Genomic DNA, 27,691 nt, shown 5'->3' with positions numbered 1-27,691 from the left:
GATGTAGAACTGAACCTCCACCATCCACCGGTCTGGTGTTTACTGGTGGATCTGATGTAGAACTGAACCTCCACCATCCACCGGTCTGGTGTTTACTGGTGGATCTGATGTAGAACTGAACCTCCAACATCCACCAGTCCGGTGTTTACTGGTGGATCTGATGTAGACCTGAACCTGCTGACATCTCCAGCTGCTGGGAACCACACACCTGATCTCAGGTGTCTTACCTGGAGACAATGCTCTGTTTATAGTAATATCCAGGGAGAGTGATATTTTCCTCATATTTACAGTTTTAACATGAAGATAAATGACGTTATCGGATCTCATCTGCAAGGCGTTTAGTCGTCACAACCTGACAATCAGCCGACTCTGTTTCTCTGAATCACATGACAACCGTAAACAAGAACATGTGATCAAACTGTCATAGGCCTTGTGATGTCATCAACCTTTTTATTGATACTTTCATGTTTAACAAGAGCAGCAGTGATTCCCAGCTGCAGGTGATGTCACCGTGGCACCATGAGAGCAGAAGCATTGTACAACAGGAGCAGACCTGGAGACGAAGAGCTGACGATGACTGTACACCAGGAGGCCGAGGGGACTCAGCTCAAGATGGCTTCCGAAAGAAACTCTCACAGCACGCCACCATGGCAGCCATCTTTAATTCAGTGATAGAATCGACCAGTGGGTTTTCACTCTCAGACTCATTCTGCACCAGCGGCCTGCACAAAAATGATTACATTGAGGGAACAAGTTATATCTCATGGCCACAAAATAATTAAACTGAGGGAACATGTGGTATTGTTTGTCCCCAGTGTGTGTATGTATATATTTATATTTTCTCTTCCCTCCAGTCCTCCAGGGACCCCACACGCACTTGCTAAATATGACTCTTAATGAGCTTAGCATCAGTCTGGCGGCAGACTGCAATGCTGCTGCATTGCATTGTGGGATTTACACAATTTACACTGAAATCATTCCTTCTCTCACACTCAGAGTAGCAGTTATAAAAAAGCTCATGTCCTTTGTTCGTGTATGTAATTCCATTGTTGGTGTTTCAGATGCAGCGCTGTCAGCAAACACGTGACAGGAAGCTTTGCCTAAAAAGGATTTGCATAGCAGTGAAAGCTGCGTTGGTGCAGTGGCTGAACCAGTTAGTGCTGGAGTCTCACTGGTAGGAAATGTTCAGATTCAAGATTCTGGATTTTACATGTCGGTCACCATCATTTAAAGGTGTTGGCAGGTGCTTTTTGGATTCTGCTGTCCATACGATGCTAAACGAAGCGAACCTGTCCCCGCTGCAGCCCAGTCAAACTCCCACTACACTAAACTGAGGACGATCGTTGTTACCAGGCGTTTCCTGCTCCGTCATCACGTGGGCGGCTCCTCCATCTGACGACCACAGAGGTGCGACTTGTGGAAATAGCAGTTTGTCTCATTTTCTTGAGAAAGATGCTTTTGTTAAATCTCATTTTCCAGAAATTTACGTTTTAAAATAATGACAAGTAAACTTCTCCGGGCCACCAGATCATTCACTGACCCGCAGAAGGAGCGTGAAAGTCTGACTGGCGACCAGCAGACGTCTGACTCAACTTTGACGATCTTCCACAACTCCCTCAGTATGAGACAGAGACCAGGAACTTGTTAGTTGTCCCGAACCTGCGAGCCTGAGACGTCGCATCAGAACTGAGCGTCCAAGGGTTTGAGCTCGTCACTGGCTGGCGGCATCAGACGTCACAGGAACACGAGGGAAAGGTCACATGGCGCAAATGACCAAAAGAAGAAGAAGAAGAAGCAGCAGCAGCAGCAGCAAGGGGGGCAGGTAATTGAGACGCAATGACAGAGGTCATGACTGTCCATCAGTCTGCGGCCCTGCAACAGCGGAAGCGCAGCAGCCTGTGGAATGCGCGCTGGAAGTCGTCATTGGCCATGGTGTAGATGACCGGGTTGACCAGCGAGTTCACGTAGCCCAGCCACGTGAAGGCGTCGAAGAGCTCCGGGCGCAGGCAGGCGGGGCAGGCGGGCACCAGCAGCGTGTAGATGAAGAAGGGCAGCCAGCACACGATGTAGGCGCCCAGGATGACGCCCAGCGTCTTGGTGGCCTTCTTCTCCCGCGCCGCCGAGATGCGCTTCTTCTCCAGCAGCGCGTCCGACACGGCGACCTGCACGTGGCTGGAAGAGGAGGCGTCGGTGGCGCCGTAGCTGAGGGAGGTGTTAGACGCCACGGAGCCGGGGGAACCGGAGATCAGGTGCGCCGACGTCAGCCTCTTCCCGGGTTTGCCGTGCGCCTGCTTCAGGATGCGTTTGCGCGCTTCCGCGTAGATGCGGCCGTAGAGCGCGAGCAGCAGCAGCGTGGGGATGTAGAAGGCGCCGAAGGTGGAGTAGACGGTGTAGAACACGTGGTCCGTGTTGACGTTGCAGCTGGTCACCTCCTCTGCCTTCACCTGGCGCCAGAAGAACGGCGGCAGCGAGATACAGACGGCGATGATCCAGGCGGAGGCCACCATCCCGGCGGCGCGCGCCGGCGTGCGCTTCCTGGAGTACTCCACGGCGTCCGTGACGGCCCAGTAGCGGTCCAGCGCGATGACACACAGGTGCAGGATGGAGGCGGTGCAGCAGGTGATGTCCGAGGACAGCCAGATGTCGCAGATCACCTGTCCGAGCGTCCAGGTCTGGCTGACGGTGTAGAGCGCGCTCACCGGCATCACCAGCACCGACACCAGCAGGTCCGTCACCGCCAGCGACGCGATCAGGAAGTTGGCGGGCGTGTGCAGCTTGCGAGACCGGTAGATGGTGGCGATGACAAAGGCGTTGGAGAGCGCGGTGGCGAGGGTGATGAGCGCGAGGGTGACGGCCAGAGCCGCGCGCAGGGCCGCGCTGCCGCCCCGTGGGTCCGCCGCCGGTTCTGTCACGTTGACATGGGAGTCGTTGGTGCTGTTTAGCAGCTCTCCGTAGATCAGCGGTCTGAGCTGCCCGCCAGGCTCCATCCCGCCACCGGCCCCGTCACAGCCCGCGGACATGGAGCTCGAGGGAGCGGACCCCCCTGACAGCGTCCTTGAGACGCACCTCCCGCCTCCCGCCAGCCCCGAGGGTCGACTCCACGCCCGGCAGACACCCGATCGCCCGCCCGCGACCGCTTCCTCTCACCATCTCCGCCGCTTCATCGAGTCACAGTGAGCAGCAACAGCGGGAGGAGGTGCGTGTCATCCGGCTGCTGCGCGCCAGCGCTCCAACATGATCCGCGACCGCGAGTTCGAGTCCCGGCAGAAGGTGCCTCTCTTCCCCCTCACCGCTGGTTTTATACCACCTCTCTCTCTCTCGCTCTCTCTCTCTCTCTCTCTCTCTCTCTCTCTCTCTCTCTCTCTCTCGACTGAAGATCAAAACTCACTAGAGCGCTCATGGTTCTGACCCGTCATGAACAGAACAAAGTCTGTGAGCTGGACCTCCTTGGGGAACACTTAAAAGGCCAACAAGGGTTAGCATTCAGATTCAGAAAACTTTATTTATCCTCATGGGGGGCTACATGGAGGAAGAAGAGTCTACAGGACTACAAGACAATAGGTATGCAGGTGTACGGGACTACAGGATTTCAGGTGTACAGGTTTACGGTAAATGGACTCAGTTTATAGAGCGCTTTTCTACCTCAGCGGCACTCCAAGCTCTTTACAGGTCGTCTCATTCACCCGTTCACTCACTCACTGATGGTGGAGCTGCCATGCAAGGCACCAACCTGCTCATCAGGAGCAATTATGGGTTCAGTATCTTGCTCAAGGACACTTGGACATGGTCACCGGAGTCGGGGATTGAACCAGCGACCTTTTGGTTGCCAGACAGCCACTCTACCCCTGAGCCACGCCAGCCATACAGGTATGCAGGTCAGGTGTACAGGACTACAGGTCTGCATTACTACAGGATTACAGGACTACAGGTATGCAGGTGTACTGGACTACAGTTCTGCATGACTACAGGATTACAGGACTACAGGTATATAGGACTAAAGGTCTACAGGACTACAGGTATATAGGACTAAAGGTCTACAGGACTACAGGTATATGACTAAAGGTCTACAGGACTACAGGTATATAGGACTAAAGGTCTACAGGACTACAGGTATATAGGACTAAAGGTCTACAGGACTACAGGTATATGACTAAAGGTCTACAGGACTACAGGTATATAGGACTAAAGGTCTACAGGACTACAGGTATATGACTAAAGGTCTACAGGACTACAGGTATATAGGACTAAAGGTCTACAGGACTACAGGTATATGACTAAAGGTCTACAGGACTACAGGTATATAGGACTAAAGGTCTACAGGACTACAGGTATGCAGGACTTTGCTCTGTTGTATTCATGTCATTATTTTGTCTAAATATGTCACTTCTTTTTTCCTCCGCGTTCCCACCAGGTCCAAAACCATGAAACATCTTTGTTTATTGTGGCGAAACGCCATCGCAGTTTAATGGTTACGACCAATCACTGAGTGGGCGTCGTTGTGTCCTGTGTGGAGGAGCAGCAGCTGGCAAAGGTCTGTATGTGGACTCACGGAGCAACGAATGTGAGTTCAAAACCAGATGTGTTTATTCTGTCACAAATGCCCTCATAGTCAGGTAAGAGTGCAGTGATGTCATCAGCCAAACTCAAGACTGATGAATAAACATCTGCACTCAGCTCGGCTTATGGGGATGCCGGAAGCGTCTCCTGAATACTGATGGTATTCCAGCACGATATTTTGACATGTATCCTCCGTCACGCTCTGCCTGGCGTGCAGCTGCAGCAGTGCTTGTATCGACTATGAAGGCGAACACAGCTGAGACATCAAACCAAATGAGTGTCTGCTGATGCTCACCTGGACACCTGCAGCCCTCGGCTGGAAAGGAGACAAACCTCTAATCATTTTAATGTTTTAATCCTTGTTCCAGTCATTGATATTCATCTGCTGTGATGTGATCCTGAGCTCAGCTCGCAGGAAACACTCCCACTTCAGCGAACGTCCCCGACATGGTCTGATGGACTTTCAGGAGCCGCTCGCTTTCAGGGAGTAACAAGTTGGCCGTCGTCCTCAAAGACAGACAGGAAGATAGAGGCCCTTCTCTCCTCAGATCAATGCTAGCTAACTTAGTAAGTAAGTAAAACTTCACTTGAATAGCACCTGTCATACAAGGGTTGGAGCTCAAAGTGCTCCAAACATGAACATTTACAGGATGAGCAAAGAATAGCAAGAGCAAAGGAGTCAATCATGTCAGAACCTAATGTTCCAACAGGCGTCTGACATTTCTATGACCTCATGACAAAATCACAAAATAAAACAACTAAAATGGCAGCATGGGAATTGAAGTTCAAAACGGAGTCCACTACAACACCAAGATTAAATCCAGGGGTTTCATCCCCTTAGATTATTAATCAGTATTTCTCTTTTTGTTTTAGGGCCAATAATAAGATCTCAGTTTTATCCTCATTTAGTTTTGAGAAATTACGGCTCCTCCATCAGTTTATTGCCCTCAGGCAGCTGGTGGTGGACGTTACGGCTACAGCGCCGTTTGGTTCTGCAGATACGTACAGGTGTGCGCTCTCTGATGATGTCACTAAACTAATGGCACCGAGTGGCAGCAGGTATAGTGAGAATAGTCATGGACCTCTAGGGGTGGCGTGGCTCAGAGATAGAGAGGCTGTCTAGCAACCGAAGGGTCGCTGATTCGATCCCCACTTCCCCCTGTGACCATGTCCAAATGTCCTTGAGCAAGACACTGAACCCGAATTGCTCCTGATGGCCCCGTGATGGCCTGGTGACCCGTCCAGGGTAAACCCCGCCTCACACCCTATGTCAGCTGGGATAGGCTCCACCCCCCCACCCACAACCCTTAACAGATAAGCAGTACAAAAACAAATGGATGGATGGATGGACTGAGGCTCCCTTGTGCAGCACCATAGCAATTGTCATGCTTCTCTGACACATGGTCTGCAAGACTGACACAGAACCCCTCCCTCTGACCTATGTTTTGAATCAATGTAGTATGTAGTCAGAGAAACCAACAATGCCACGGTCAGTCGTAGCAAACACTGCACCAAGGTCAAGAAGGATGAGCGCTGTCATGACCCTCTCTGATTCACTCACATCATTAGAGCTTAGCACAATGTGTGGCAGAGCCTGGGAAGCGGCAGAGCCTGGGAAGCGGCAGAGCCTGGGAAGCGGCAGAGCCTGGGAAGTGGCAGAGCCTGGCAGAGCCTGGGAAGTGGCAGAGCCTGGGAAGTGGCAGAGCCTGGCAGAGCCTGGGAAGTGGCAGAGCCTGGGAAGTGGCAGAGCCTGGGAAGTGGCAGAGCCTGGGAAGTGGCAGAGCCTGGCAGAGCCTGGGAAGTGGCAGAGCCTGGGAAGCGGCAGAGCCTGGGAAGTGGCAGAGCCTGGCAGAGCCTGGGAAGCGGCAGAGCCTGGGAAGTGGCAGAGCCTGGGAAGCGGCAGAGCCTAGCAGAGCCTAGCAGAGCCTAGCAGAGCCTGGGAAGCGGCAGAGCCTGGAAAGCGGCAGAGCCTGGCAGAGCCTGGGAAGTGGCAGAGCCTGGGAAGCGGCAGAGCCTAGCAGAGCCTAGCAGAGCCTAGCAGAGCCTGGGAAGCGGCAGAGCCTGTGAAGCGGCAGAGCCTGGCAGAGCCTGGCAGAGCCTGGCAGAGCCTGGCAGAGCCTGGCAGAGCCTGGCAGAGCCTGGCAGAGCCTGGCAGAGCCTGGCAGAGCCTGGCAGAGCCTGGCAGAGCCTCCAAGTTAAGACGTTAGAAGTTCCTCGTTTCTTAGATTTGAAGTGGACACTCACACCTGCTGGTTTGCAGTATGACATGAAGTGCTGCCTCAACATGTGTTACTGCTAGCAAGCTACCAAGTTGATTGTGAATTGTTCCCTTTCCTTTCATTAAAAACTACAGCACTGTATTAATCTTTATCTTCTTAAACTCTTCACACTTTACATTATTATTTATTATTATTATTATAATTATTATTATTTATATCTTTTTTAATATTTTTTGACCCTTCACCTCTGCACTTATATTAAATCCAATTTTGTGTGTGTTGTGTCAATATGTGAGGGGGAAAAAAGACGGTTGTGCTCAGGAGTTGGATTTAAAATAGAAAATCATAATCCTACATAAGAAATATAGACTAACTTCATAAACGTGGAAGACAAACAACAACCAAATAAATAAGCTATGTCTTAACCTTTCCATCGTCATCCTTTGTGGCAGCAGTTGAGAGTATTGTGATGCAAAACTTGCGAATGTAAAATCTACATGCAACTGCATCAGTCGGTTCCATTGTTTTGTAAATGATATACATGATACTTATGGAATAGAGTTCTTCTCACGTAGAAGAAAAAAGACTTTACATCATGTTTTGAGTGAGGTCTGTAATTTTTATTTCTTTACAGTAGTGAAAGCCTGATGCACTGAAAATGGTCAACCCAAACAATGTTCTCCCGGAACTCCATCGGAAAAAGATGGAAAAGGAGCCGATTCTTTGTTTTCTCGTTTACGTCTTCATGTATTCAGAGTTTTCTGGGTTCACACTGAAGAACGAGGGAATGTGACACTTTCGGCTGGAGACATTGGCTGAATTAAGCGTTTGGTTTTCTGATTAACAAGTTTAGAGTTGAAACCGTCGATGTCTGTGTAGGTTCTCGTTCATCCAGGTCATCGTAGATCGAAGCGAAGTAAAATCTGGTCAACTGGACGTAAGTTCAAGACTTAGGTCCAGTTGACCAGATTTTACTTCGCTTCGATCAGTTGAAACCGTCCTAAGGGGAGTTGGGCAGACGAGTTTAGCGGGAAATCCCTCCAAAACTGCGGTTGTCGAAGTGGAACCACTGCGCTGTCTACGAATCGTCATTTCACGTCTTTACTATCAAAGAGGGAAGGACCGGTGTGTCAGGCAGACACCGGCGGTGAGCTAGCACCTGTAGCTCCTGTCGCTAGCTACCTGTCGCTAGTACCTTTGGTTAGCTACCCATCGCTAGCACCTTTGGCTAGCACCTGTCGCTAGCATCGGATCAACAGGTCATGGCGGGCGAGGGGAGTCGACCAGGAGGTAACATACATGTCAGCGATGTCGAAGAATCAGTGGTCATGATCAATCAAGTATCAATGTTAATGATCAATCATTTTTTGGTCCATGAATGAAATGTAAACAGAAGCTTTAATGTTGCTCTTTGACGCTGTTAGCCAACGCTTTGTCGGTTACGTCACAAACGTTTGCCAGCAGGTGTGCTTCAGGCGGTCGGATCAGATTTTTCCAAAGAAAAATAACACAAACTTATAAAATGATAATTGAGCTTCTTTTCCTATGTTTGAACAAGCTGCGATGAAAGCTCTTCAGTTACTTCAGATGATGGAAAATGATCATCTGCAGGTGTTGGATTCATGGATCTTTCTGTGACAATACTTTGACGTCAGACATCAGCCTGGGATGAGATTTGACAACGTTAGATTTAAAGCCGTGAGTGTCCATACTGGCCCAGCTCAGCCTATCCGGGATGGATGGGCAGACTTGGTAGCAGGTGGGAACAGGCTTTTGACTGGCGCTGTGAGCGTGATGATGTGACACCTCCCAAGGGTAGGGGCCTGGTGACCCGTAACCAGGACCCCCCCCCCCCCCCTTCCTCTCCTTTGTGTCAGGAGCAGAGCCAGCCCAGTGGTTCGTCCTGAGATGCAAAGTTGCACTGGTCGTGGCGATCAGTAAGACCACACCCCCAGGAATGAGCGTTAGGGAGCATGCTGAGGCTCTGGCTGGCCGGCTGAAGGCGTGGAACGAAGGCTGGAGGACACGAGCGCAAGAGCTGCAGAGGGAGGTGCTGAGCCTGCGGCAGGAGGTGCTGGCTGCCAGGGCGACATCAGACAGGAATCATGCAGCAGGTAGGCCCCCCATCAGGTAATCAGGTAGCCCCCCCAGGAGGTGGCTCTCCCCAACCCACCGATCAGTCATTTAGTCTTATTGGATGTTCCAGTTCTGTGTTCTGCTGCCAGATGGTACTGAGGATCAGTTGTTGGCCAGAAACCTGCTGCGAGCTGCTCAGCTGTCTGTGTTTGGCTGTCAGGACTTGATTGACTCGCTCTCATCCTCAGTGAAGGGTGCTGTACCTCCGCATGCAGCATTAGTAGTCCTGCAGGAAGTGGTCATCCCCATGAGTCGGCCTCGAACACAAAGTGGTCATCTCCTGGTTCTGCCACCAACAGGAAGTGGTCATTTTCTTGTTCCTCCCCCAGCAGCCAATAGGATCGCTCCATGTGATTGTGGTGATTGAACCAGTAAATCAGCTGTGGTGAACAAAAGTTGATGATCTTCCAGGTTGAGTTCATCAAGATCATCTTCACTAATGAACCCTCTGATGATGCTGGAAGGCAACATGGTGTCTCTCTGACACACATCTTCACCAGGAGGTTCCAGGCAGCCAGAGACGACCTTGCTCAGCCAGACTGTGAAAAATATTCAGTTAGTTTTACTGCAGTGATGAGTGTTGTTTTGGCTGCTGCAATCTGGGCTCTGACAGCCGTGTGTGTGTGTGTGTTTGTAATAAAACAGTCATTGCTGGCCCATGAGCCATGTTCAGTGGTGGGGTATTTACTGATGGAAAGGATGTTGTAGCACCTTCGAACTTCCCGGCTAGAGTCCACCACAGACCTGATTTCGGCCACTGACTCAACCAACAATTAGAACTTGTTCCTGTACCTCTGTGTAGTTGTAAAGCTGTAAACTTTCAGAAGCTTCGGGACCTGTGATGGCCATCGTCATGTCTCTGCCTCAGGCTGCAGAGTGACATAGACAATGGCCCCATTCAGCCCGACCCGGCCCTTTCTTTGTAAACCCTTCTGTCTTGTGCATCAACATCCAGATGACGGCTACTTGGTGGACACTACTGTGCCGGGCTCATGTGGTCCAGGAAGTGATTCAGAAACTCCTGAGCTTCTGCGACCAGATGTGCAGCTGGATATGGCCCCCTGTCAGCCAGTGCTCCCCTCCTGTAACCATTGTGATCCTGTGGAGCACGTCACCCATCTTCAGATGCACTTCCTGCAGTTGCTGACTTCTCTACAGAGAGTGTCAGGAAGTGACGGACACCGAGAGTCGCTGCGGCTTGGTCTAGATGGTAGTGGCGTCTCAATGGTTGTGGAGTCAGTGTGCCATCTGCTTGACTCAGTTGTGACGGCGTGCAGGGACCCTCCTCCACCAGGACGCTGTGATGTCGTCTTGAAGGCGTGCCAGGTGGCGGCACAGGCCATAAACCTGCTCTGCTGTCAGTCGTTGCCATCGGCCGAATTAAGGAGGCATGTGGAGGAATCGCTGATGGAGCTGACGGCGATGCTGCTGCACAGCAACCAGCAAGCTGGCAGGGTTAGTCACGTGATCACAGGAGTACACAAGCAGCGAGTATTACTGCATGTGATAAATGGTGCCCACGCCAGCTGTAGTTAAAGACCAGTGCAGTATCAGTTACAGATTAGCAATTTGTAATTGTGTGACTTTAGGGTCCATTTGACAGGAAGTAGCGTTACTGAGTAGTATATGAATTTTTCTACAATTTTTCAACAGAAACATTGAGCTATGTGGACCGTATTAAGTTGTTTTTTTAGTTGAACACATCTTTTATGACCATTAGTTCATGAGACATGGAAGACCTGCCGGTTATCATGGCGTCTTCTCCTCTTCCTGCTCAGCTCCAGGCAGCAGAGACGCTGGCTCAGTGCCTGACCAGTCTGGGCAGCAGCAGCATGTCCACGTCCTTCCTGCTTTACCACATCCTCACTCAGATCAGTGTCGTGGCCGATCAGCTATGGCGGGCTTTCCAGGTAAACACAGCAGCTGCCTTGCCGCCCTCCTCTTCTCTCTCTTTTTCCTGTTTCCCATCAGGCATTTTTTTTGTTCATTAAGTAGACGCCATTTTTGAGCAGTTTACCATATCAAATTCTACCCATCATAACCGACTTGGCTTTCTTCCCGACCCTCTCTGTAACCCTGACGGCCACCCGATTTCCTCCACCCGTCTGGTTGGGAAACCAGAGTGGAGTGTGGAGCTGCGGGGGGCGGGCAAAAGGGGATTTTCCCTGCCTCCTATTGAACTGCCTGCCCCTTTTCCTGCTTTGACCTCTGAGCAGCCTCCTGAGCTGAGAAATGTCAAAGTTCAATTAAAAAAAAGTGTAATGGGGTTAAACAGTTTGATACAAGTGATGGACCACCATCTCCAGGCAACTCTAGATGTTTAGTGGCAGCAAGAAGTGGCATGTTGAGACGCCGTCTTCTCCTCATTGTACTGGCCGTTGGCCGGTTGCTCTTTTACAGTGTGCGACCTCTGACTTCAGCTGTAAGTTCCTGAAACAGAAGAACATTTGACCTCTTACCCTCACATTGTTTAGCTGTACGATGCTTGAGGGGCTCTGACTCACACTCACACACCATCTCCCACATTTCTTTTGTATCACTGGCGTGGTAGTGAAAGTGACCTCAGCAGGCCGTGGTGTGGGCGTGGAAACACTGGTCTGTTGTTGCCAGGCAGATTATAAACTCTACATCTTCCAAAAACTTTTCACGGGTTGCTGGCATTTCATAGACCAAATAAAGGATGGTCTCAAGGAAATGAGCATGCCTTCGTTACTGTCCCTGAAGCCCTCTGAGGACCCGAGCTGTCAGCACTCGTCAGCTCATTGTGCCTGCACTATTCCAAGGTCAGGCCTTTGAGAGTACCAGGGTGTGCGAGTATCAGGAGGATCTGCAGCCAATGTTTCTGCCTCCCAAACATCCGCAGAGATGCTGTACTCTGGAGCCACTGTCCTTGGAGCACCGCTGCATACAGATTAGCTGGGCCATCTGGGCACTTTGTCGCCCTGTCAGAGGGCGAGACAGTCAGTGGCGTGCACCAAGCAGCCCATCAGGACGAAGCCACTGTGACGTCCTGCAGTAACATTAAACCACTGGGCTGCATAAATGCCACTCCGCTGCCATTACTATGCAGCCTCAGTCACTGCCGCTGTAGTGTCTGCATTTACACAACCTGTAAGGGGGTCGCTGGCCTGCTGGCACTCCCACACTCCGCTGATGGCAAGCAGCTACAAGGACGCTGGAACAGGGATGCTTCTGTACAAGACTGGTGGCCCACTGTTTGACTTGCATCTAGAATTTTTGATCAGTCATTCTGCTCAAAGCCAAACAGCCACCATGCTGTGACAGGAAGCTCCTGGCTACATGATGAAAACAAGAGAATAAATGGCCAAGTGCCATTTGTATGAGCTCGTTCCTCATCAGTCACCACAAATGCCACCACGTTGGCTGACGTCCAATCCTCTCTGGGCTCTCTGACACATGCCTAGCCTGTTCATCAGGTGTTCTGCGTTCTCCACAGAACACGTCTCCTGGGAGGTTAGAACTTTCCAACTTGCTCATGAAGGCACCATTGCATGACACATAACCTCCATTGTCATACTATATTATGCTGGTCCTCGTCCTAGCTAATAAGATAAATGAGTATTAGCCTGTTAGCCCAGTGACTCTAAAAATAACAGACAGTACTTCCTGTCTGTAAGAGTACACCCAATATTTTCTATTACTATATTTGGGTGCTGATTCTATGAGTACTGTGACTTGTTTTCTTTTGAACAAAGCAATGCTGTGAGATAGCTGAGCTTAGATGAGTTTATCTTAGTCTAGTTTAACTAAGCTTAAGGTTTGATAAGATAAGATGAACTTTCATTCGTCCCTCAGTGGGGAAATTGTCCCGTTACAGCAGCAGAAAAAGAGAAGTAGCAGCAGAAAAATTACAAGCAATAAATAGAATAAACGACAATAAACTACAACAAAACTATAATACACATTAATAAACTACAATCAACTACAATAAATACTAGCTGCATAAGTGTTGGCTACTGCACAGTGCAGTGTTAAATATTGCACACTCATTGTGTCGTCTGACCAGTCCAGTTTGTTGTTCAGGTGAACACCCAGGTACCTATAAGATGTCACCATCTCCGTCTCCTTTTTCCTGGATCTTCACCGGCGTTGGGTGGGTCTGCGCCTGCCTGTGGAAGTCCACCTTGAGCTCCTTGGTTTTCCCCGCGTTGATCTGGAGGTGGTTCCTCAGGCACCAGTCTACAAAGTCCTGGGTCAGTTCTCCGTTCTCTCTGTGGTCCTCATTTGTGATGAGGCCGACAACTGCAGAGTTGTCAGAGAACTTCTGCAGGTGACAGGTGGGTGTGGTGGGAGAAGTCTGCAGGGTGAAGAGGAACGGAGCCAGGACCGCTCCCTGCGGGGCCCCTGTGCTGCAGATGACCGTGTCTGAAACACAGTTCCTGGACCTCACATACTGACGGCGGTTTGTGAGGTAGTCCAGTATCCAGGATGTGAGGTGGTGGTCCAGTCCTGTATGCTCCAGCTTGTCCCTCAGGAGCCCCGGCTGAATGGTACTGAAAGCACTGGAGAAGTCAAAAACCTGATTCTCACAGTGCTCCCGGGCTTCTCCAGGTGAGAGAGGGCTGAAACCCCAATGCCACGCTGGTAGGCGAACTGCAGTGGGTCCATGGATGAGCCCACCAGGGGGCGGAGATGTCCAAGGACCGGCCTCTCCAGGGTCTTCATTAGGTGGGGTGTAAGCGTCACTGGTCTGTAGCTGCTGTGGTCCTTGGGGTGCGGTGTCTTGGGCACAGGGACCATGCAGGATGTTTTCCACAGCTGTGGCACTCTCCCCAGCTTCAGGCTCAGGTTGAACATGGGTTCAGTTATCCCACAGCTGGTCTGCACAGGACATCAGGAGCCTGGAGCTGATTCCGTCAGGACCCTGTGCCTTCCTGCGCTGGGTCCTCCTGAGCTGGTTTCTCACCTGAAGTGTTGTAAGGGACAGGTTGGAGCAGGGGGGCTCTGTGGTCAGGAGTGGTGATGGTGAGTGGATGAAGAGAGCAGTGGGGGGTGGCTGGGAGCTGAGGGCTGTAGGCAGAGGTATGAAGGTGGGTGGGGGGATGAGGGTGTGAATCGATCCAAGATGGTGCCGCGTGAGTGACTGCCTGTTGCAGTAGCTCCTGCTTTTTGGTCTTTATTTAGCTTACATTAGCTAAACCATTAGCATAAGACAGACAATAGTTGGCATCATAACTTCAAGGATATGTGCGTTTTTGAATCTTAGTACTGTTATAAATTCTTTGGTTTTTATTAGCCATTTTAGCAGTTGACTCCTGATCAATAAGCAGTGAGGCTGATAACCTGCTTCACTTTTCCTTGTCTCATTGCTCCTCTGTCCAGTCAGGAAAGTAGTTCCGGCTACGTGTCTGATTCTACCACTACAACGTCTCCTCATGTTAAACTGGTATTCATCACCAAGGTGACACAACCCTCCTGATATTAATGCAGGCAGAGACGGAGCTACGCTAACACTTCCCTCCCACTACCAGTCACTGTGCTAAGCTTACACTTCCCACCCACTACCAGTCATTGTGCTAAGCTAACACTTCCCACCCACTACCAGTCATTGTGCTAAGCTAACATTTCCCACCCACTACCAGTCATTGTGCTAAGCTAACTAGCCTGGGTCTCAGCTCTCTAGAGGAGGGGCTCTACTTCTCATCTGGCTCTGGGGACAATGCTCAAGAGGGGGCTTGAAGTGGGCGTGTCCTGATTGCCAGCCTCTCATCACTTTTAAAATCCTCCACTGAGGTGCTGTTATGGTTGCTGGGTCTCGTACATACACGTCGACTTCACATCTGCAGAGAACCGCGGTGGCTTTAATAGACAGAAGCAGCTGCTGTCTTCGCTTTGACTCTCAACATGAATATGAATGAGTGCTTCCCTTGCGGACCGCTAATGTGAGTAATGGCTGTCAGCCTTTTACAGTCTCAGTCATCACATTGCTGGCATTTTGGGGTGAGATGGCATCTGAGTGGCCTACAAATGCGCTGTAGAGTTGAGTTGTGTTCCATTGCCCTCAGGTGTGAGGAGCCTCATGGTCACTGGCCGTCGCTGCAGCAGATACATGAATATTAAACTAATCATGGATTAATTGAGCTAATTTAGATCAATTGGAGCTGATGCCAGGAGCATTTACCCGGTGGAAATCAGGCCCAGAACACAATCTTTCCTGTGCACTGCAACCCAGAGACAGGCAATATATTCAGGGTAATTAACCACCTTAAATACATGCCAGACAGTAGATGACATAAATCAATCAATAAAAAATCCTGAAGGTCAGGACATGATGAATATCCCAGCAGCACCGAGCTGCATGTTGATCTTCACTGAGAATCATCACTCTCTCATTCAGACAAGAAAACTCACCAACAAGGTTCTCTCAGTATTCATTTCAGTTGCAAGCAATCAGAGGCTGTTAAATCGCATATTTGTAATTAGTCCTTTTTAGACACGTCAGTGGTATTTAATCTTGAGGAATAAATCCGTCACAATAATTGCAGTTATACAGACTGAAGTCGAGAGGCGCTTCTTTCCTTTAATGAAAGACCTTATGAGGTAAAACATGGTGGCCGTGTCCACGTTCTTCTTTCCTGCTGGTATGGCGAGTGGCGCTCTGTGCTGAGTGTTGGACGGAGTGGAAGGTTGACCGGATTAAGAGTGAAGGCAGACAAAGCTGTCCTCCCTTCTCAAAGAGCGGCGTTCTCATTAGCTGTCAAAGTGGCGAGCTGATCAGAGTCATCTTAGGGAAAAATGAACACAAGCGCTGACACACATGTTCGCACATGTGGGTGCTGTTCATATATGAACCAACACCAGCAGACCAGTAGAACCTCAACCTTCTATGTCTCTGTGAGAGAAAGTGGTCACCGTGATGTCAGAGAGCTGGTTGCAGAGGCTGTGATGTCATCACTGTCATATTTCCCCAGTTTCATAATTTCAGGTGTACTGAAATAATCTTACATAATCTTACTGTTTCTTCCTATAAATATCCAGCTGATGAGGAATGTCCACATTGCTAGCAGTTTATGCTGATAAAGATGCTAAGCTAACAGTGAAAAGAGCTCAGTTTTCTCCACTGGACACTTCAGCTAGTTGACGATACATCTGGAGCTGTTCGTGACGTTGTAAGCCCCTTGTGGACAGTTTCATCCACGGCGGAGCATACCTGTTGGTGGCAGATACAAGTGTGTGGCTAGCCCTAGCCGCATTAGCCAACCTTTTCCTCTGTTTTTTGTGGCATGTTATGACAAGTTTTGAAAAGTTCAAACACTGTGTCACGAAGAGCCCTTCGTTATGATAGTAATGTGTAAAGGTTGTTTTTAACAGTATTTCACAGTTAGCACAGCACTTTAATAATGGCACTTTATTGAAGTTTGCACAGGAAGCACAGATACCACAATTAGGTAGACGGCACTCCACTCTTCACTCATTCTCTATTATTAAGCACATGAACGCACCTTTAGTCATCAACAACGACTATAAATGTTGGTGTTCATCAGAATGGGAGACTGTTGGTGGCGCTAACTTGGCTTGAGGGTCCACAAGTTTTTAGGGGACGAAGAAGAAGTCCGCGGTGCATTGTGGGCCATAGGTTGATCCGTCGGATGCACCTGAACCGACCTCCAATGTGGGCGTGTTTAGGCTGGAATGTAGGTTGTGAAGTAGGTCGCTACTCACGCCAGTTGTGGTTTGGGACAGCCTCCGACCTGCTCTGAGACCTACCATCAGACCTGCTTGGCGATTCAGATGTAGCCCCAGTGTTTGGTAGTGCCACTCACCTGTCTCTTGTGTCCTCCGGGTGTCCGGGTCCAAAAGAATCTGGGCGGGTACCGTCAACGGATAAACGTTCCGGGAGAGACCACGGTCAGAATTGAGAGGGGGTTGTTGTTGCTCGAATGAACTATGCAAATTTATTATATTAGGGGTTTGGCCAATTTTTAATGAACTGTAGTAATAAATCATGGGTGAATTTTAGACTGTTGATTTCTGGGGGTTGTTGTTGTGGTGTTGGGAGCTAAGAGTTTTCTGTGGATCGAGGGAGATCCCTGCTCTTGGTAGGAGCTGGGGGGAATACCATCAAGCAGGTATATAAGGCACCAGTTTCCATCTGCCCGGGTTGATGGGTGGACCTCTGTCACGTCTTGTCTTGTCTTGTTTTACACCTGATTGCCTAGAATAAAAAGTCTTCTTGGGAAGAATTGCTGGACTGGCCTCTCTCTGTTTATTCCATGCCACCTCCACCGCAAAGAGATTCAACTGTTCACACACTGTTGAGGCTGATTTAGCTGGCCATCATCCTGACTGTCAGAGTGAAGTCACATTGTCTTGCTCTCTTTACTCTCGCCTATACTCTCAGGTACTGACATCAGCAGGAATTGTTTCCTCCGTGAAAACACGTGGATATGCTCAGTGGCAGGTAGTTGGAGGAGAGCTGTGGGAAAAGAACTTTCTGCTGGGAAATGAATTTCTTTTGTGGTGCTTGCAGTGTTGTGCTTTTGTCTCGACTTTGGTGTTGTGTCGTCTGTCTCCGGTGGACAGACGTTGCAGAAATGAACTGCAGTGTCCTCCTGAGACCATTTAAGAAGACAGCAAAATTCTGCTTTGCTGATGTGGATAAAGCTAGCAGAGGTTATAGTTATGCTGGGAGTGTGTGAAGAAGACAGGCCTTCCTCCTCCTCCTCCTCAGTGGCTAGTTAAGATGTGGAGATACAAGCTGAGGGGAAGTTGACATGGATGAGATGGAATTGATTTTCCTGTCAACTGAATCAGTGGACTGTTCTGAAAAAGCTGCTTGGGAGAAAATAAAACATCATAGGCAGATATGTGGACAAGACGAGGCGGAAAAAAAGATGGGATTAGTTGGGAGCATGGGGCTCTGATGGAAGAGGCAGTGTGGTCCTGGAGTGCGGCTGGAGACACACCACGCCCTGGCCAGGATGGCTGGTGGGCCAGTCATGCCATTATTTAACTCAATTACGTGCCTTTAGTGACCCTTAAATGCCGGCTTAGTTTAAACTTTGTTAAGTGCAGGAAAAGGCTGGATCAGTGCTGGAGGAGTGTTGCTGAATCTGATTGGAGGGATCAAGACTCACCCACCTGAGCATGGTGGACCAGCATCCCCATGGAATCATGGAATACACAACCTGATGCACCATGGTTCATGCTCTCCTGTAACCTTATCATGGGGATCTATCTCCTGTTCACCTCCACGCCACTGCTCATCTCTCCTTCTCTTCATGTCTCAAAATAGCTGTGCAGACACAGCAGCACCTTGTGCAAAGCTGGTGACATCACCGCCATCACCTTGGCCAGCTGACAGAAGAGTCATGGAAAGCTAACGAGTAGCATTTCTCAGCTATTAAAACATTCCAGCAACTGAAGACTGATATGACAGTTTTCACAGCAATGTGTGGAACTCCTGCAGCTTCAGAATTCAACTGTTGTGGAAAAACCAAACACCTGTAACTGTTTACCTGTAACTTAGTTTGACCAAAAGTGTTTGGCTGCTGCAGGTGTGTCCTGAAAACCTGGAGGTCTTCAGCTCTGGAAACACCAGAATGTTTCCCTGGTTTCACACACTGCTAAGCTAGCTAAGTTAAGCTAACTTGTGGCTCTAGCGGCAGCCATGTTGACCAGAGAACAACTTCAGTACTCGACCAGCGAGAAGATAAAGCTGCTTTTTAATTGAGCTTGTTGTTGTAGCCAATAGATTTGAAGAAACATCAATCATGAACAACTGCAGTCCCCTCAAATGATGTTGGCCAGAAATGATAAGTGATGCTTACGCAGTTGATTGGCTGATGTGAGCTGACCAAGTTGTGTCTATTCAAGTTAATTTACGAGATGCATCAGTGGTGAAGACAAGCTGCTCGTGTCTGAGGCGGTGGATCCTGGAACCTATGATTCATCATCAGTTATCAGTTGATTGATCTTGAGTTGTATTCAAGGGTTTTTAGTGACGGTACAGTTGTCAGGTTTCTCTCTGCTTCTGCTGATAGAACAGTAACAAGTTCTAATCAAACGAATCCTGTTTTCATCTCGGGGCAGCTGATTTTATCTCGGAGGCTCGCAGCTGCGTACAGACCCAGGAGCTGTCTCCTTCTGCCACTGGCCTCCTCCTCTTCCTCCTCACTTCTGTCCTTCTCCTCCTCTTCCTCCTCCTCACTTTTCTCCTCTTCCTCGTCACTGCCGTCCTCCTCCTCTTCCTCCTCCTCCTCGTTACAAACTCATGAATATGATATGGAAATGTTGCCTGCCAATGGAATACTCACAGATTTGACATGACATTGCATTTTCCAACTTCTTCGTTGGTGGACTTTGGGTACACAGGAAATGTTTAGATAGTAACTTGTACAGACTTCCTGGGGTTCAGGTCTTTACTGTCAGTGTAGTTGCAGCTCTATGAAGATCTCACACCTCATGATTCAAGGCTGATTTGAGATCTCAGATGTTCTGGTTTTTGTAAATGAAAACAACTTAATGCACAAAAACTACTGTACTTCAGATTATTTAAAAGGTTTTCATCCTGGCTTGAAGTAGTTTTTCTCTTTTTTGTAAAAGAATATATGAAACATGTAATTTAAATCAACTCTGACCGAGTTAATCTTTAAATCACGTGACTGACCCGCTGTTTCCGCCGCCATCGTCTTCCCGGTTATTGTTCAACTTTGTCTTTGTTTCCAGAGAAGCAGCATCATGTCCAGTACCAGCTGGCAACAGAGGACTACTAAAACTAGAACAATTGACATTCCCCCAGACGTCCCTCCATTTCACATCAGTGAACGTTTTCTTCATCTACGCTGCATGTTAAAGCAATGTAATGTTACCTGTACCTATAGCGCCATCCTCTGGTGGAAATATACACTATATGGCCTGGTTTATTCACTTCAAACTACTAGATGGAAACAGCTGAGGTTCACATTTCCTTTCTTGCTGCATTTCTAAAACTGGCTTTGAGGGAAACACAGCTAGAGACTTGCTGACGTGCTGTGGATCCTCAGATATCGAGTGGGATACAAATCTGGATCTACTGGTGTTGAGCCTTAGTTTGAGAACCAATGACAGTGAGACACAGCACGACGGGAAACCTGCTGGAGGGGTCAACTGTAATAGGAAGGGACATTTATGCATGTTTCTGCTGTGCAGCAATGTTGCGCCAACAGTGGACAGGAGTAGTGAACCCTCCAAACAAAACAATGAAAATGTCACAAATGGTCACTCACCATTTCCTCATCTTCGGAGGGCGAGTTTAAACCCTCAAATCAGGTCGTCTGTTTTCACGTGATCCGCAGTGTCCGAGAAGTTTTCATGATGTTTTTATGGTCCTGAGGTCTGGCGGACCCTTCTGCTCCTGGTCAATGATCTTTTCATGTAGAACTGATACCCCTGGCCACAAGAAAGCTGGACAGGTACCTCCCTTGGATTAGCCCTGAACTCGTCAGTCTGTTTCGACAAAGGGATGATGCATGATGGCAACTCCTCCAGACCAGGGATGGCGCTGATGGCAAGTTCTATCGTAATGAGAACCATAAGCAAGAGTAAAACTCAGAACACAAAAGCTAAGCTTTAGATCTAACCACTCCACGTCTATTGCACAACTTAAATTCACATGTGGTCTGTTTCCTGTGGATAAGAGTAAACTTATAGTGGTAATTTCCATCAATTTAACTCAAGCTTTTGATTTAGTTGATTGTTATCTGTTCTCAGACAAGAACTTAATGGTATTGGCTTTTTTAACAACGGAGACCTGCGGGTCAGTGCATATCTCCATCAAAGAAAAAGGAGTGTTATTTTGCAGTAGAACAACTCTGCCTTTGTGATTCAACAATGAGGTGTACCTCAAGGTTCTTCATTAGGTCCCCTTCTCCCCGCCATCGATGTCAACAGTCTTCTGTTGATTTTCAGTGGTTATGTTCAGCTTTATACAGACCGCACTGTCACATTCACATCAGAAACTGATCAACATTGAGTTCATGCTTCACTACAATTTGATTTCAGGGTTCTTATAGACTTATGGGTGGATTTTTGTCTGTTGTGTACCATCGAAATCTCATATGATTCACTTGAATGTGTCACTTCACAGTCGATTTGTTCTGGGCTGTGCTTTGCTCACTCATCATTGTGTAATTAACGACGCACTGAAATGGCTGTTTGTCAATGTAAGAAGAAACATTCACCGGCTTCAATGTTTCTAGAAATGTCTTCGTTCAGTTGCTGCCTCAGGTCATGACAGCAGTGGGTCAAAAACCTTTAATGTTTACGGCACCTTTGGATTGGAAGGGTTCCCCTGCTGATGTCATTTGCAAGCGTGTCGTGTCCTCTGCTGCTGCGACCAGTGGAGCTGTCATTGTTCCCATCGTAGCTTTATGATCTATATCTGAGGGAACTTTGAATGTATTTGTTTCAGCTTGCTCTCTTGCTCTGAGTTGCTGTCCAGTGGATTTGTCTGTCTTAGTCCATCATGGTTTGTGGTTTATTGATTGATTTACTGATTGTCTATACTTTTCTATAGTGCTTTCTGTACTTGTATTTCCCAGGAGTAGGAGGAGTCCAGGAGGTGCAGCAGGACAAAACTCTAACCTTGGCATTTTTCTCCAGGCGCCGGATGGTCTGGGGCTGGACGTGTTTCCTGTGGACCAATACCAGAACTGCTGCCACCTGTTCTGGATTGTGGAAGAGCTTTTGAGGAGGTTGAAGGTGGTGCACAGGGTGGAGGCGGGGTCAGAGCAAATGGACTTTCTGGGTCACCTGGAACGTGTCTTCCTGCTGTCAGACGAGTTCCCCCTGTTCTCCATCTACATGTGGAGGATTGGCGTCCTCCTCACGTCCTCCGTTACGTGAGACACCGCCAGCATTCTCACTCGCCTGTTTGGTGCCAGGCCAACGTTCTGTTGTTGCCTGGCAATGCACAACTCAACAAAACCATGAACCAAAGTGATGTGAGCAGATATATTCTTCCTCTGAGCCACACACACTCACACAGATATGTACACATGCTTGAACTTGTTCAAGGGTTTAATCCTAAAATGAAATGATATCTTTGTTGTGTTCAGCCCTGACAATCATATCAAAGGTTTACTTCATGAAATATTCAACCTCTTAAACAGAATGTCATCAAAGTCTGTAATAAAACACTGTTCATGTTATCGTGAAAACTGCCCTCGTTTATCTGAGCATCAGCTGGAACCATTCCCGCCACCGCCGCCATAAGCTCTACTTTGTCATCTATTTTAAAAGAATGTGTGGCTGCAGGTCGTCAGGCTGTCAGAATGGTGGGCCTTGATGGTAGCTTCCAGTCTCACTCACATCGATAGATGCTGGGTCGAGGATAGGAACGATTGTACCACCATGTGTGATAGTGTATACGTGCATTGAACGGAGCAGAATGGTGTCCTGCTGCATGGGCCTGCTGACAGGTGTTGCAGTCCCAGGCTCCACCTCCTGACTGAGTGGCAGTTCCTGTCATCACGTGTTCTGTTGATTCCTCCCTCCGAGTCCGACTAGGCTCTGCTTCCCAGGTCAGTGGCATTGGTGAGGCAAGTTCTTCATGAACAGGAATCATTTTTTCCTGAGATGTCGTGAATTAGCACAAGCTCAGAGGCGGCAGTGATGCTGGTAACGTCGCTCCAGCTTCACGAGCATCAAGCCAGGTACAAATCAAGTTCCTGTCTGCTTCCTGACCTTTGGAAGGTCACGTGGTGAACATGGAACGTCATAAAGCAAGCCTGAGAATTGAATTGCTGTCACTTCAGCTGCTCACTCACCTGCAGCTCAGGGCTCCTTCCCTTGGTGTCGTCTCCCCAGATTGGAGAAGAGAGGCGGAGTCATCTGTCAGTCAGACAGGGTTCGGACGAGGCCGACTGCATCAGTCTCATAACATAGATTACAGTTTCAAAACAGAACTTCAGATGATTAATTACAAAATGACATTAATTACTGCTGCTATTTCTGAAACAGTGAGAGGTGACAAGATTCTTGCTAAACTGAAGAAACCCGTGTCTTAAATTCATCAGCTTGTTGTCATAGCAACAGACCTGACGAATCATGACTTCATACTTTGTCCAAACCACCAGCATCGTTATGTTACTTCAGCATCACTTTATCAAATCTTAGGCGAGATTTCTTTCTGTTTCATGTTTATCTTGATCACAAACTCTTGATTTGCTGATCAGAGCAGGAGAGAAAACGTTGGACCCACAAGTGAGACTCAGAGTGCATCCTGGTGAGTTCGCTAACCAGGCTGCGAAGGGGGGCTGTCTAAGTCCCGCCTCCTTGGTCTGCCTCTGAAGCAGATATCTGAGGTTAAGCACAGTGACTGACATCATCTGCTGAGCTACTCTGAAATTGGAGCCAATCGATGGCGGATTCCTCGGAGGATGGCACTCGGAGCGCCGAGGCCAAAGGTTGAGGTTTCTGTCTGTCTCACAGAGGAGAAGCCGTCCTAATGATTTTCTTCTCTTCCGCCACTGCAGGCCAGACGATGACCTGTGGAGGCGGCATGGGATTGAGCCCAGACGTCCATCAGAAGAGTCATTGCAGCCTCCTTGCTAGAACGCCGCCTGAATACTCAATGACTTCCTCAGTTTGTCGGAAGGCTGACATGTGTGCAGGTGTTTGCTTGTTCTTGTGTAATGCCCTCATCAGGTGTTGGTGGAGACATGAGGGGATGCACACAGCATTTATGTATGCATGGAGGTCATGTGATGGACGTCTCTGCTGGGATGAATGATGACATCAGCAGTTGATGACTTCATGGGTCTGATCTTCTGACATGCCGTAATACCAGAACACCAAATGACTTAAAGTGGAGCCAACAGTTTCTGCTGAGGTAACCCTAAGATGGGTGGAGCTTTGAGGTGGACCGTCCCGGTGGAACCTCAAGTTCTACTGATTGTTTCAAACGTTTTTGAACGTATATTGAAATGTTTGTAGCTACAGATTTAGCCTTCGTTGAACTTAGCTTAGCATAGCATCATTCCCTGTGCTGGTTCACGCTCAAGTGAGAAAGGTCTGGGTGCTGCATATCAGTCACCAGTTTAAAACATGTTGGGTTCTTCTGGGACGTCCCTCCCTATGATGGCGGACCCTGCCACTAAGAGGACTACCTGGACCCAGACCAGGTCTGTTCACATGATAACAGGTAATGTAAGATGGACTGACTCGCCAGCTTATAGCACCAACAAGCCACCAATAAGGGACATGGTTGCGACTGGGATGGATGGAACTCAGAGAAGGAATGAATGCATTCTGACATCGTACTTATTTAGAAAACTGTTGGAGATTAAAAAAACAAAACAAAATGTTGCGACTAACAAATTCATGGTTTGTGTTTCTGGGTCCCTTCCTCTTTTCTTCGAGTTTCCTGTTCTTCCCGTCACAACCTGGCTCCGCCTCCTTTGGAGAGTTTCTGTGATGGTTCAGAGACAAAGTGAAGTGGAGGAAGTTCATTGAGACACGCTCAGCACCAAGCCCGCCACCAGGTTCCTAGAACTCTATAATTAAAGCAACTCCCCCTCCATCTCCTGTAATTTCTCCTGAGTGGCGGCTTATTAATCATGCGGAAGCTGAAGTACCTCTGTGGGTCTCTGGCAGTGGGAAGAAGTTTCTGCTGAGAAGCAAAATGCTGCTGCTGCCAGATGACTGGCTGCTGGGCATTTAGGTGTATTTCCTGTTGTTGTGTTGAGTGGCGAGCTGAGAGGTGTGGGTGGCGAGCAGCAAATCATTGCTTCACACCATCTGGACAGAACATGTGGCGAGCATTGTCTCATCCTCATATGTTCGTTAAGGCCTCTAGTGTGTGTGTGTGTGTGTGTGTGTGTTTGCAGTCCATCTGTAGCTGGAAGCATCACACACACACTTGATCAAGGACTTTTTGTTGTGAGGGAAACCCCTCCTTGTCAACCTCGATGATGCGTGGCACCTCAGTGAGACCTTTTCCCTGGTGTGGTCGCTCTGCGGGGGCTTGTAAGCTGACAGAGGCTGATGGATGTGATGATCTAACAACGTGGGTGGCGCTGGTTTGGAGTTTCACAAAATGTGGGACCCTTCCCCCAAGCTCATGGTCACGATTAATCCTGCAGCCCTGACCTTTGACCTCTGAGATCACATGGACAGACACTGCACCATCATCAGCAGGGTTCACGACATGTCTCATGGTAAAGTTTGTGCGATTGAACAGCCCCACGATCCTGCATTGTCTTCCAGTCCAGTCAGGTTTCTGTGTGAGTCTCTAAATCCCCGCATCCGTCCCTGCTGCTTCCCTCCTAGTAGAGCAGGTGTAGAACTCTCTCCTAGTAGAGCGGGTGTAGAACCTCCCTCCTGGTAGAGCAGGTGTAGAACCTCCCTCCTGGTAGAGCAGGTGTTGAACTCTCTCCTAGTAGAGCAGGTGTAGAACCTCCCTCCTGGTAGAGCAGGTGTAGAACTCTCTCCTAGTAGAGCAGGTGTAGAACTCTCTCCTAGTAGAGCGGGTGTAGAACCTCCCTCCTAGTAGAGCGGGTGTAGAACCTCCCTCCTGGTAGAGCAGGTGTAGAACCTCCCTTCTGGTAGAGCAGGTGTAGAACCTCCCTCCTAGTGGAGCAGGTGTAGAACCTCCCTCCTGGTAGAGCAGGTGTAGAACTCTCTCCTAGTAGAGCAGGTGTAGAACCTCCCTCCTAGTAGAGCGGGTGTAGAACTCTCTCCTAGTAGAGCGGGTGAAGAACTCTCTCCTAGTAGAGCGGGTGTAGAACCTCCCTCCTAGTAGAGCGGGTGTAGAACCTCCCTCCTGGTAGAGCGGGTGTAGAACCTCCCTCCTGGTAGAGCAGGTGTAGAACCTCCCTCCTGGTAGAGCAGGAGTAGAACCTCCCTCCTAGTAGAGCGGGTGTAGAACCTCCCTCCTGGTAGAGCAGGTGTAGAACCTCCCTCGTGGTAGAGCAGGTGTTGAACTCTCTCCTAGTAGAGCAGGTGTAGAACCTCCCTCCTGGTAGAGCAGGTGTTGAACTCTCTCCTAGTAGAGCGGGTGTAGAACCTCCCTCCTGGTAGAGCAGGTGTAGAACCTCCCTCGTGGTAGAGCAGGTGTTGAACTCTCTCCTAGTAGAGCAGGTGTAGAACCTCCCTCCTGGTAGAGCAGGTGTTGAACTCTCTCCTAGTAGAGCAGGTGTAGAACCTCCCTCCTGGTAGAGCAGGTGTAGAACTCTCTCCTAGTAGAGCAGGTGTAGAACTCTCTCCTAGTAGAGCGGGTGTAGAACCTCCCTCCTGGTAGAGCAGGTGTAGAACCTCCCTTCTGGTAGAGCAGGTGTAGAACCTCCCTCCTAGTGGAGCAGGTGTAGAACCTCCCTCCTGGTAGAGCAGGTGTAGAACTCTCTCCTGGTAGAGCAGGTGTAGAACTCTCTCCTAGTAGAGCAGGTGTAGAACCTCCCTCCTAGTAGAGCGGGTGTAGAACTCTCTCCTAGTAGAGCGGGTGAAGAACTCTCTCCTAGTAGAGCGGGTGTAGAACCTCCCTCCTAGTAGAGCGGGTGTAGAACCTCCCTCCTGGTAGAGCGGGTGTAGAACCTCCCTCCTGGTAGAGCAGGTGTAGAACCTCCCTCCTGGTAGAGCAGGAGTAGAACCTCCCTCCTAGTAGAGCGGGTGTAGAACCTCCCTCCTAGTAGAGCGGGTGTAGAACCTCCCTCCTAGTAGAGCAGGTGTAGAACCTCCCTCCTAGTAGAGCAGGTGTAGAACCTCCCTCCTAGTAGAGCGGGTGTAGAACCTCCCTCCTAGTAGAGCGGGTGTAGAACCTCCCTCCTAGTAGAGCGGGTGTAGAACCTCCCTCCTGGTAGAGCAGGTGTAGAACCTCCCTCCTGGTAGAGCGGGTGTAGAACCTCCCTCCTAGTAGAGCGGGTGTAGAATCTCCCTCCTGGTAGAGCGGGTGTAGAACCTCCCTCCTAGTAGAGCGGGTGTAGAACCTCCCTCCTAGTAAAGCAGGTGTAGAACCTCCCTCCTGGTAGAGCAGGAGTAGAACCTCCCTCCTAGTAAAGCAGGTGTAGAACCTCCCTCCTGGTAGAGCAGGTGTAGAACTCTCTCCTAGTAGAGCGGGTGTAGAACCTCCCTCCTAGTACAGCGGGTGTAGAACCTCCCTCCTAGTAGAGCAGGTGTAGAACCTCCCTCCTAGTAGAGCAGGTGTAGAACCTCCCTCCTAGTAGAGCGGGTGTAGAACCTCCCTCCTAGTAAAGCAGGTGTAGAACCTCCCTCCTGGTAGAGCAGGAGTAGAACCTCCCTCCTAGTAAAGCAGGTGTAGAACCTCCCTCCTGGTAGAGCAGGTGTAGAACTCTCTCCTAGTAGAGCGGGTGTAGAACCTCCCTCCTAGTACAGCGGGTGTAGAACCTCCCTCCTAGTAGAGCAGGTGTAGAACCTCCCTCCTAGTAGAGCAGGTGTAGAACCTCCCTCCTAGTAGAGCGGGTGTAGAACCTCCCTCCTGGTAGAGCGGGTGTAGAATCTCCCTCCTGGTAGAGCAGGTGTAGAACCTCCCTCCTAGTAGAGCAGGTGTAGAACCTCCCTCCTAGTAGAGCGGGTGTAGAACCTCCCTCCTGGTAGAGCAGGAGTAGAAGGTGGGTGATGGCTGGATGGACGTAGCTCGTGCAGCGCCCCTCTGCTGCATCTCCCTGATCTCGCCCCCTGACATCCAGGTGTTTCATGTGTACTCACGACCCACGATGTCCTGTGCAGGCTGATCAGCTGATACCTGTCAGGGTTCTGCTGTCAGTTCTCAGCTGTCTGCCTGAGAGGTTTGCTGGTTCTATAGGGCAGCACCAGTAAAAATC

At 49.3% G+C, this 27,691-nt stretch overlaps 2 protein-coding genes across 7 annotated transcripts; one reads left to right on the top strand and one right to left on the bottom strand.

Annotated features, from left to right (window-relative positions):
- Positions 1 to 440: 440 nt before the first annotated feature.
- Positions 441 to 3,250, bottom strand: LOC147243470 (5-hydroxytryptamine receptor 1B-like). Its single transcript, XM_086189966.1, has 2 exons — positions 1,351 to 3,250; positions 441 to 722 (listed from the first exon to the last, which is right to left on the bottom strand). The coding sequence occupies exon 1, from the start codon at positions 3,018 to 3,020 to the stop codon at positions 1,860 to 1,862; it is 1,161 nt and encodes a 386-aa protein (XP_086046092.1). The 5' UTR covers positions 3,021 to 3,250; the 3' UTR covers positions 441 to 722; positions 1,351 to 1,859.
- Positions 3,251 to 7,323: 4,073 nt separating this feature from the next.
- On the top strand, positions 7,324 to 21,907 carry mei4 (meiosis-specific, MEI4 homolog (S. cerevisiae)). Of its 6 annotated transcripts, XM_086189377.1 has the most exons (7): positions 7,590 to 7,671; positions 7,745 to 8,066; positions 8,388 to 8,535; positions 8,654 to 8,890; positions 9,868 to 10,367; positions 10,691 to 10,822; positions 21,516 to 21,907. In XM_086189377.1, exons 3-7 carry the CDS (start codon positions 8,445 to 8,447, stop codon positions 21,756 to 21,758), a joined length of 1,203 nt encoding a protein of 400 aa, XP_086045503.1. In that variant the 5' UTR covers positions 7,590 to 7,671; positions 7,745 to 8,066; positions 8,388 to 8,444; the 3' UTR covers positions 21,759 to 21,907. The 6 variants fall into 6 exon arrangements, with proteins under 6 accessions (XP_086045508.1, XP_086045504.1, XP_086045502.1 ...); XM_086189378.1 differs by having other exon boundaries at positions 7,553 to 8,066; positions 8,660 to 8,890; XM_086189376.1 differs by having other exon boundaries at positions 7,553 to 8,066.
- The last annotated feature ends 5,784 nt before the right edge of the window (positions 21,908 to 27,691 follow it).

Source organism: Aulostomus chinensis, chromosome 20, assembly GCF_037954235.1.
Source record: "Aulostomus chinensis isolate RoL2024-O1b breed Wild chromosome 20, RoL_Achi_v1.0, whole genome shotgun sequence".
NCBI classification, from domain to species: Eukaryota; Metazoa; Chordata; class Actinopteri; order Syngnathiformes; family Aulostomidae; genus Aulostomus; species Aulostomus chinensis.
This window is presented reverse-complemented; position numbering and strand designations above follow the sequence as displayed.